The sequence below is a fragment of the Ascidiella aspersa genome, chromosome 8, assembly GCF_963924565.1.
Source record: "Ascidiella aspersa chromosome 8, kaAscAspe10.2, whole genome shotgun sequence".
Taxonomy (NCBI): domain Eukaryota; kingdom Metazoa; phylum Chordata; class Ascidiacea; order Phlebobranchia; family Ascidiidae; genus Ascidiella; species Ascidiella aspersa.
In genome coordinates this window covers 7,431,494-7,443,263 of record NC_139454.1, presented here as the reverse complement: position 1 = coordinate 7,443,263, position 11,770 = coordinate 7,431,494, and the positions used below count along the sequence as shown (strand labels likewise).

General features: G+C 36.9%; 1 protein-coding gene across 1 annotated transcript; it reads left to right on the top strand.

Annotated features, from left to right (window-relative positions):
• The first annotated feature begins 651 nt into the window (after nucleotides 1-651).
• Nucleotides 652-11,770, top strand: LOC146135598 (alpha-tectorin-like). The gene is made up of 11 exons (XM_083396083.1): nucleotides 652-715; nucleotides 1,294-1,350; nucleotides 2,053-2,122; nucleotides 3,803-3,980; nucleotides 4,743-4,900; nucleotides 5,970-6,141; nucleotides 7,073-7,152; nucleotides 8,255-8,450; nucleotides 9,023-9,151; nucleotides 10,078-10,183; nucleotides 11,586-11,770. Exons 1-11 carry the CDS (start codon nucleotides 652-654, stop codon nucleotides 11,768-11,770), a joined length of 1,395 nt encoding a protein of 464 aa, XP_083252209.1.

The following is an 11,770-nucleotide window of genomic DNA, read 5'->3' as shown; positions in this document are numbered from 1 at the left end:
CTTAAGTCTAAGACAAGTATTTTGTTAAAAATAGCGAGTCAAGTCGTCCCAGACCAAGTCATCAGTTGCCCAAGTCAAGTCCCAGTCAAGTCATTATTACAGCAAGTCATCTTCAAGTCAAACCTTTGATATATTAAAAAAACGATCAACCAATAAAAGGGGTAAACTCTTCCGGTTAAAAGCAATAGATTAACTCACAAGTAAATAAAAGCAACCTGTTGTAACCCAATCGTTTTATGTGCAAAACTTGCGATAAATAGCTCAACTTTATAATAAAATGGTAAATAAAAATACTTAAATTCACCCCAAGTCATGCGACTCAATGACTTAAGTCCAAGTCAAGCCATTTGTCTAAAAAACTTCAGCCAAGTCATTCGAAAACAGTAACTTAAGTGCACTCAAGTCAAGTTTCACAACGCTGGTTACAACGCTGATTTTAACCATATAGCTTGTTTTCTGTTCTTAACATAGGGAATTGTGTTGGCTGTTACCTGTAACTATCTGACCGACGCAACCGGAAAATTAAAGCTCAGCGACCAGCTGAAGGTGAAACGATTGTCGAACGGTAACGTAGCCACTGCTTTGCAAAGAGCCTTTCACTCAATTTATTCCTGCACTGTTTTGCACCCGCAGAAAACTGATTACGCCACGATGACGTCAGCAAACGTGGCAACTGCTGTGTTCCTCTTGATGTGTCTCGCGGCTGTGGCCAGCGGTACGTTCGACTAAATTAAATTTATACTTTTGGTGAAGGTAACAGTGAGCGTAAATCTACGCAGCCTGTTTGCTAACATTAAAGCGGTTCCATAAACGCGAATGCTTTGTGGTTACCAAAAAATTCCTTTAAAGCAGGTTTTTTTTTAACTTTTTTACCGCGGACCCCAAAAATTTATCTTTGATTCTCGCAGACCACGGTTGGCAAGCAATTTTCACAGATGACATCATAAATTGCCGGAATAATAATGTAAAACTTTAGAAACGTGATGCTTTCGGTCTACATAAAGTCTACATTTAGTGCAAAAACGTTTTATTTTTAATTAAACTTTTTTTTAATGATTACTTCTTAAATATACACTAATATTTCCATTAGGCCTGCATGGACCCCCTAAAACTTTTATACGGACCCCCAATGGGTCCATGATCCGCATTTTAAGAACCCGTGCTTTTAAGGATTGTTTTTAATTATAAGCTTTCGTTTAGCGCAGGCTTTCAAAGTTTTATAATCTGCATTGTATGTTACGAGTTTAATTAATACAATATTGAAAAGTAGCATGATTGTACGATGTTTTTTAGGGAATGAAAACCTCAGAGAAAAGCGGGAAGTTATTGACTGGGACGTTTTCGGAATGAGTGAGTTTTTCTAACAAGTATTTTCATTATATTTCCTAGAATGTTATATCTAGTTTATATCACAATTTCGCGACATACATTGGCAGTTTGTATACAAAGATAAATTTAAAAATAAATGCAAGAATCAATCAAAGTGAAACATTATACGTAACACAAAGAAAAATTTTCGCCAACATCAAGAACCAATAGCACAGCCATATTGACCCATTTCAATATAACATTTTCCAGACCAATTTTTTTTTTCCTTTAACAAAACGTTTTGTTAGAATTTAAGGCATTTTTCTGTAACAAAAACAAAAAAATGTCTTTTACACTTTGCCGTCTTAGACTCCTGTGACTATTCTATGAAGTGCTTACATCAATACGTTAAATAATAGTTATTGTATTATCAAAAACATAGTCAGTTAAATAACAATAAAATACAAGCTAAACATCAGATACATCTGTTGCTGAGATATTTTAATTACAGGTTTAGCTCTCCACTAGGCCTACATATCATGCCGTATGTTTTAAATTGCAAGATAACATTCTTTTATAAATAGTTGTCAATTATCTGAAAATCAAGTTTATGCTAATAACGGTGTTTTGGATTTGGTTAAAGTCTTTTAAAAATAACTAAGTTTGTGGAACAGCAATCTGCTGTCACGGTTTTAGTCTTCATATCAGGGGCTTTTCAATTTTCGTTTATTTTGCTTTACTTAGACATGACGACCTATTCCAACATCTCAGACGACTTGTCGATATACTGCGGGGGATCAAACGTCAGCATCAAGTATGACATTTTTTTTAAATCTGTTGTAGTTGTTTCGTTTCACCCGATGGTTTTATCAGTGTCTATTGTCTATGTATAAAAAAGGACGTCTCTAAAGTTTTCCGAAAAGCTTTAGTAGTTAGAAGCTTGTTATATGTTGCCAAAACACATTTTTGCAAGAACACATTCTTAGTTTAACAAAAAGTTGTGCAGGGAACGTAGCGCGAATTGCGTAAACACACATTTTTTATGTGAAGTCTGGTAAAAAAACATTTTGAACAGCGTACTATGAAAACCTTCAGGTTCAATAATGTTCTGTACACATTTCAATGCCTACAAACATGATTTTTTCCCATTGTAAAGTGTTGACTATCGACCAGCGATAAATTGTGATTTTTTTCAGCACACATAAATTTTGTGAGTTGATATCTTTCACTTTACACCAGACTCGCGTAAAACAAATGAATGAAAATGGTTTCGACATGAAAAAAGATAAGCCGTTTCAAAGTGGTTGACTCAACTAAACCAATTGAGTTGTGTGTATAATTCTTGCTGGTATTTTTTTTGCATTGAATGCCAGCTAACTAAGGGGCCCTGGAAAGAATTGTGAATCTCCTAATTAAATATTTTATTATGGTTTACCTAAACGAGATTTTTGCTTCTGTGGGCTTTCGCTCCGGCATGTATTTTGTCGGCAAAATAGGATGTTAATATAGGATTTTGAAATGCATGTTTTAGTGCTACTTATCCTCATCAAGGTGATATCGATGCTGATCCAATACTCAATTGCAGTAAGCTTTGTAACATTTAACATACCGTGTTTATCTTGTTTGTTTGGTTAAAGCGAAATATAGAAAAACACAGAGAAAATTATGTTTTTTTTATGTTAATTTGGAATCTTTTTTCATCTTATTATGACATTTTTTCAATAAAATATTTGGTATCCGATGAGACGAATAATTTTTTTTCAAAGTAACAAGTATTGCTATTTAATGAGGCATAAATTGTCGGACACACATCAAAGAAAAAGCCCTTTCTAAAGAAATTTTCCTGGACTTGTGGCAGTCAACAAGCGCCAGATTAAGAATTTACTTCCCTCTTGCACTGAACCAAAAGTCAGAAACTGCATTTGACATATTATCTCAAAAAATATAAAATGTGCATTTTTGAAGTTTATAAACCGATGTTTATCGGATAAAAGGTATTTTTTGTTCTTACCATTTTTCGAAGCTAAACGGCAATATAATGAGCAGTATTATTTTTTCAATATTTTACTTAATGTACATTTTATACATTGTTTGATAATTAATGCGGCCAATGTGTTCCACTCACAACTTTTGTTAAATTCAGCCCCGAAAATATTCGGGGTGTAATGGTTGCGCCAAAAATACTGGGTCCTCTCTACTTAACAGCCTGTCGGATGCCCGACGCTAAATGAGGCGTCTAATAACCATTACACCCCGAATATATAAAAAAAATTACTGCCAGCACTTCATTCAATTTTATAAAAACATTCTTATATTTGCTAGGAAAGAAAGTGGACCATTTCCGATAGATAAATTACGTTTTTGGTCTCATAAACACCTTCAAACGCACATTGCTGATGTACGTCCCTTTGTAAAAACATACCAATTTTGCACTAAACCAATGCCAAGTGGCCTTAAAATAAAGCAGTACACTTAAAATTTCGCCGTCGCGCAGCGTGTCAATTGACTACCTGGACTCACTGAATGTGGCCGAGGTGCTCGAACTGCGAACTCTCAACTACACTGGCGAGTTCAACGGCGACCCGGCCTGCGTCTCTCCCGTACTTCTGGGCGCCACCTACCTGGGCTTCAATTTCGACGGCGACTTCGGGCAGTGTTCCTATTCGGTAGAGGTGGGTAGCAGAGTTGGTCAGTTGTAATTTGTAGTTGTGATTGATGTAATTAATTACGGTTTTCATTGAATTATTCGAATAAAGATAAACTGATGACGCCTATTGTTTAATTGGCGAAATGCATATTTACATTTAATTTTTGAGACCTTGCTGACTGATTTTTGTTCGAAGCGGTGCGCTTCTCAAGCTATTATTAAATTTTAGTTTTTTTTTCTTCGGCATTATATGTTCTGTTGGAGGGCAAGATTCTGTTGTGGAAACACATACCAAGCTCAGTTTTCAATGTAATTGGCGTATTTTTATTCTGTGTAACTCTAATTGTGTTTGTAATTTGCTAAACTTTGGGCTCAATACATTAATATTGAGAAAATTTAGAAAATTGATGTTTCAATAATGTTCCACATTGTTTATTTTATTTTGGAAGCAATAAGACGCAAACTGTTTTCTATATTTTAAAACACACAATTTGAGAATCACTAAAATTTTGACTAGGGAGATTTTTCGAATTTCGAAACCTCATATTAAATAGTACTGAACTTACTGATCATTGCTTTATCGAATAATATTTCTTTTCTAATGACTTTTGGTAATGTTTTTAAAAAAAACGTATTGTTGCGCTAGGCGTTACAATTAATTCGCATGGGCTTTTTTTTTTTGTTGAATTACATTTAAAGTTTACACCGATTAGATTAAAACCTTAAAACTGTAAAAATATTATTTTTTATAAAGTTTAACATGCTACATTAATTACTTGTCTCACAGTCCACTAACGATTCCATCGTGGTCGAGTACACCATTTGCGTGGTGCCCAACAACCCCCTGGGGATTTCCCGGGACACGGCCGAGTTTATTCACTTCACTTGCAAGTACGAGAGGGATCTTGAAGTGTCCCTGCTTGACCCACTGCTACCCCTCATCGGGTAAGTCCCCACAGGAAAGTGAATGGCAACTATAATCGATTAATTGTGTTGCTGTCGTTTTATTAGGTATACAGTATATTTTGAAATCACAGTTAAAGGGAATAAGACTAAATATTAATTGCGAAAAAATATGATTTAAAGTAGCCTAGAAAATAAGGCTTGCAGAGCTATTGCTTGCCATCAGGGCTGGATCAACCAATAAGCAAACGTGCTTAGACCCAGGAATGGGGAGCACCACAGAAATTTTCATAGCCGAATTTTCAATAGTGCCTCTAATTCTAATCCAATTTGGTAAAACTTAAATGCTTTAGTTTAAATTCGAATCTAAATTTAAAAAGCTAAAATAAATCTGGTTGTCCAAGTCTGTGGCACAGTCAGTGCTTTCGGCCGTGCGCGAAATATACATTTTTGTTGGAACACACAAAAAGACCTAAAGAGCAATAAGACCTAAAGCAGAAAAAAATATAAAACCACAGTATTAAAACCAACGACATAATAAATCAAAATTCGCCGTGACATCTGCAACAGAATAAAAACGTAATCGTCTGAATAAGACATAAAGCTGCCGAAATAAGTTTTAAATTTATCGGAATAAAGCCTAATAGGCCAAACTAACGCCCCAAACTGTAGGGAGATGGTATCGAACGATCATGGACCATTCTGGCATCGGTCGTTATGGTGTCGACGTTAGGGCGCCCTAAATAGTTTGAATGGAGCCGTTGTTTTGGCACCAGATTTTTATGGCTAATTGGGGTTATTGATGGGTTATGGGTGTTGTAAGAAAAAGGGTTGGGGTTAAACTTATTAGGGGAGTTAGTGATGTACTTAGGGGTTGGGGTTTGGGGCTAGCTAAAATGTTGTATAGGCCTGATTCTTGCCATTTAGGTGTAATTCCGACACCTTTAGGTTTATTCCGATTTTTTGTATTACGACTATTAGGTATTAGTGCCATTTTGGTCTTATTCCGAAGTGTGTTTTATTCCGACGTGAATGCTGTTCTTATTTTGTTCTTATGGCTGGAGTCCATTTTTGTACCTTAACTGTTGAACGTATGTGTATTCCGTCGCAGACAAGAGAAAATCTTTCTGGAGCCTCTCGAGAGCGACCTTGACTTGTACATGGCTCGTTACGTCAACGACACGTTCACCGAAATGTCAGACAATGAGGTGGCCTTGGTCGGGGAACAAATCTTTATCGGCGTTTGGCTGCCGGTCGGCGACCAATATAACATCATACTTAGGGTTAGTGAAGACTGTTTCTGCGTTATCGTCAAGACTATACTATACACGTCAGTGCTGTAAACAAGATTTTTCAAAATCATCAGGTCCAATTTAAATCATTTTCAATATATATATATATAGTTTCAATAAAAATCATTTTTTAAAAGCAACAATTGTAAACAAGTCATGCCCCATATTAAAATTAGTAAAAAAATATTTCATATTAAAATTAGTAAAATAATTAAATTGCAAGCAAGTTATTGAATTGCACAAAAAGCAACAAAAATCAAACTTTTTCACGTCTTAAAATCGAGATAAATAAGTTTTTACAAAAAATGTTTTGTATCAAAACACCTAACATAAATGTAAGTCATTTTGCCCCACCTACCACCTTTCCTAGTTCCACACACCATAAATTGTGATGTTGTTTTGCCTGGGCCAAGTCTTCAATATGTTTAAAAAAATGCAATTATAAATAAGAAATATTTGCCGACATGTTTGACATAAATCATTTTGCTGTAATATGTATTAATTATTTCTTGAACAAGTTTATCTCCACCCATGGGTTGCAACTGAAAATGAAGTTGCTATTTAATTCGGCTGGGTCGCTGGCAACAGAAGTTTGCATGGTTAGATTTATTGAGAATGATACTGAGCAAGATTTCTTCAAAATTTGAGGAAATTGGCAAAGGATCATATTAGTTACATTCGAATTTATTAATTCTAATGTCTTATATTTTCATCGCTTACTAAATGTTCAGCCAAGAGAATTTGGTCGCCAAGGCTTTGGTGTTATATTTAAACGCCTAGTCTCCACCAGAGAGGGTAAAAACACTGTTGTAAAACTGTTCAGAGCTGTATTTGCTTTACAAATCGTCTTGTTGTAATAGTTTATTGTTTTGCGACGTTAATTGAGTGATTTGCAAAGCAACAAAGTGTTTCTTTTTTTCAGGGGCTATACTGCTGGGCCACCCCAATACCGGAAGCCCATGGAACAGTGGATCCCATCAACTACTACTTCATCCTTGACGGGTTAGCACTTTACCTATAATCATATTTTTACGGTAGTTTAGCAAAGATTAGTGCATGGACCGAATACAGACGGTTCGATACCGCGTATTTCGTTGACGTATAACGCATGGACGTGGGTCACTTTGGTAAGAGAGTGCAAAAAAAGTAGAGCTCTGGTCATGTTTAACTCAAGTATAGCTGACATAGAAATCAAACCGAAAAACAATATCTGGTGTATTAACTATTGAATATATACTGTATATATATATATATATATATATATATGTGTGTGTGTGTGTGTGTGTGTGTGTGTGTGTGTGTGTGTGTGTGTGTGTGTGTGTGTGTGTGTATGTGTGTGTGTGTGTGTGTGTGTGTGTGTGTGTGTGTCTGTGTGTGTGTGTGTGTGTTTCATTAAAAGCTTTACGAACAAAAAAAGGAATTACAACCAGAGGCGTAGCCAGTCTATTTTGCGCCCGGGGACAAACTATAAAATTGGCGCCCCCTCCTCCATGTTTAATCACATTTTCTATTACATCAACATAATATACCTTACTTCATACGGAAAAACAATTCAAATTTAATAGAAAATTGTGTTTATAGAAAAAGCAGCCTCATTTTGGTATTTGTAAGCCTCATTTTGGCGCCCCTCTAACCGGGCGCCCGGGGACATATGTACCCCACCCGCACCCCCCCTAGCTTTTTGAGGGGTCCGCGGAGAAAAAAGTTTAAGAACCCCTGCCTTAAGGGGTACGTTTTTCCCCGCCTTCCCCTACCTCTTCATTAACCTTTTATGATATGATCCCACTGTACTGGTAATAGTTTATTTTAGAATTATTTTAGCTATCCCCTGAAGATTCAGTCCGGGAAGTATTAATAATTATGAGGCGAAACATATCTTGATTGATAAAAAAGACTTTGGAAACAGTTTAGGTTATCTGCTTTAGCTGCCCATGTGAGCGTATGGTTATTGATTGTTGGATTATTTATAAATGATTTAATTCAATAAAAACACAAATAAAACGCGGGCCATTTTGTAATACCCTAACAAAAGCCCCGTTTGAAACACTTTCGAACTTTCATGATAATTTCCAGGCTTTGAAGACAACCACTTTTGTTTTCTCAGCTGCCCGTACGAGGATCCGGACCTGCCCAACGCCAACCACATCTACGAGAACTTCCACTCGAACCGAATGCTCTTTTCATTCACCGGCTTCTACTGGAACTCGGTCGACGTGGCCACACAGCGTCTCTACATTCACTGCAACGTGATGGCCTGCGACAACAGCAACCCCGCCAATCTGTGCACCACGCCCATATTTGTACGTATAGCTGCGTCTTTGGTCGGAGAATTTTTCAAGCCTTTTGTGTGCATATTTGGGAGGTTTAAACCATAAAATGTTTAAAATTGTGATAAAAAACCAGCAGCTTAATGTTTTCGTACAGTCTGTTTCATTACACAGAGTTTGAAAAATATCGCGTGTAATGCAGCCGTTTAAACTGTAAGCAATATCGACTTCAAACGGGTATTATATTGACCTATAGAATAAAATGTTAGTGTTCACTACTAGACAAATTGCGCTTTTCTATGTTCGTATTGCATTTAGATGGCAAAACCAAAATTGTAACTTATTCTTATATTCAAACCTTAACCTTACTTTTACATACGATTAACAAAAATGTCTAAAAAACTACTTGTCTGCCAGGTGCAGTTTGTCGAATAAAAATTTATTACAAACGCATCAGCTTCTCACGCGCTTTTTTTTCAAATTTGGAAACAAGTGGTTTGAATTGCAAAACCTTCGCGCCATACAGTTGGTTGGCCATACAGTTGGTTGGCCATACAGTTGGTTGGCGATACAGCAAACTTCACTTTGTCCTTATCGTCCACCAGCCCTTCTGTCCCGCCATCAACCTACGTAAGAAGCGTGACGTCAGCCCACCTCTGCCAGCAAAGGACGAGAAAACCATCACGATCGGACCAATCCACTTAAGGAACGACCCTTCCAACGTGTGCAACAAGGTATACGGCTAGCGCCACCAGGCAACATATCAATAGATAGAAAGCACGTGCTCCGTTGCTTTAACGAGCCTTAATGTCTTAACTTCAAATGCAAAATTACTAAAAAGTTAAATATTTTTCTTTATCCCTTAAACTTTGCAGAAAAAATAAAAAATTTTTTTGCTTTGGTTGGGTACATTTTGCTCGATAGATTAAACCGCTTAGTCATATAAGTGTTGAATAATACCCATTGTGGACACTGTTTTCTGGTTATGTTGGTGGGTATAGCTTTCAAAACATTTTAATATTTTTGGTCCATATCATATAATCTAGCATTGAAAGCGGTTTTTTTCTAACTTTCGTAACACCATCTGTGTCTAACACGTGTCTCAATGAACTAGTTCGGGAGTTCTTTAACTTTTTTCGCGCAGATCCCTAAAAATAGTTTTTTGCTTCGCGTTGACCGGTGTAGGCAAGGAATTTTAGAGATGACGTCTTATTCATGTCACAATACATGTAGACTTCCAAAATCTGCTGTTTGCGGTTTAAAAAGTTGTGACAGCGCCATCAAGTCTAAATATGCATTCAGTGTAAAACGTTTTACTTTTAATTCAACACTTTTATTTGAATTTTTTTGTTTTGTTTTTAAATATAGACCAATATTGTTATTAGGACTTCACGGACCCCCTTCACGGATTCACTACCCCCTAAGTGCGTGGCTGGCGGAGATTAGAACGTGTTAACTTTTCTTGACTCACGCGCACGGCACTTTATGACGTTTTAAAATTGCGTCAGAAATGGGCTATATTTTAACTGATTTTCATTTTATACTTAAGCGTTAACAGATGCTAAAATACGCTACGGGGTCCATGAATCCGAGTTTAAGAACCCCTGAACTTGGTGGTTCATATTCGGCCTTTACAAATTCACGCGCCTTTTCTCCGCAGGAGGCGCTCGGGTGCAACTACGACTGCGTGACGTACAACAACGGACAAACAGCGTGCGTCTGTCCCAGTGGATTCACCCTGGACGTGGACGGCACCAGTTGCAAACGTAAGAACGCGACGCAATGATCTGACGCTGGCCGTTCGACTTAAGGGCGCCCATTGGTCGTGGCATTGCCGAGTTTCGTTAACGATGGCTGTTGCCATAAACTTCCTCACTGCGTTTGGCTACCTGTCACTGCCATACTGTCAAAGTACCTGTCACTGTCATACTATCGTAGTACCTGTCACTGTCATACTATAGTAGTTGTCATACTGTCATACTATCATAGTACCTGTCACTGTCATACTATCAAAGTACCTGTCACTGTCATACTATCAAAGTACCCGTCACTATCAAACTATCATAGTACACGTCACTGTCATTCTATCAAAGTACCTGCCACTGTCATACTATCAAAGTACCTGTCACTGTTATACCAATATAGTACCTGTTACTGTCATACTATCATAGTACCTGTCATACTGTCATACTATAGTACCTGCCACTGTCATACTATCGTAGTACCTGTCACTGTCATCATACTATCATAGTACCTGTCACTGTCATACTATCAAAGTACCTGCCACTTACACACTATCATAGTACCTGTCACTGTCATACAATCATAGTACCTGCCACTGTCATACTATCAAAGTACCCGCCACTGTCATACTATCAAAATACCTGTCATATTGTCACAATCCAAATCGCTAAGATGGATCGGGATTCGTTCATTATTAAGGATTTTCTTTTATTCTTATTTTATTCCGTTACCGATTCCTGATATTTTAGGCAAAAACACCACCGAAAATCTAATAATTTCATTACTATTGTCAAGTCAGTTAAATTGACCAAATTGAAACATGCAAACGTAAGGTTTTCCGAAAGCACTGGAATCTTAGTCATCTATATTGTTAATAAGGTAATTTCTGAACCTAACCAAAGTTAACCGCTCGATTAAATTACAAACCATGTTATGCTAGAATTAATATCATATCGACTTCACCTGTCAAGTGCTGGTACTACACCACTTAATATCGGCTACGCTCCGATATTATCGGACGATACCTGGAGTTATTATAGCAAAATATCATTAGACCAAAATAGCATAATCGCTCTTCAATGGTATCAACATCATTAGAACTAAATCCTCTCTGGGAGAGAAGAGGTTTTGACAAGCGGTAAATATTCGGGAGGCTAATATATTAGTCTATTAATTTCGCGTTTTTGTTATTTTTCAGTTGAGTTATTGCTTATAATGGGACGAGTTTACCGATTGTAATAGTTTAATGTTTAATTTTTATGACAAGAATTCTAGTGGCACTTGACTTGCTTTTTTTCAAAAAGACTTTAGTTGGAATTAAATGATTTTACAAATGACTAGACCGAGACTTCAGTCGTTTTAAATTGATTTGTTTACAACACTGGAAATATACATTTTAGCTGATAACACAATTCCTTTCTGCAGTGGTTCTTGCTGATATGGAGACTGGCCAATCCGTAGAAGAGGTTATGGAGATCTACAGGGAGGAAAATGAAATGCTCTTTTCATACGTGGTCTACATCGCAGCCGGCCTGTTTTTGGTTTTCACTTGTCTGGCCGCCGTGTCTTGCGTGCTGTTAAGAAAGCAAAACGTCCCCTTTAAAATATAA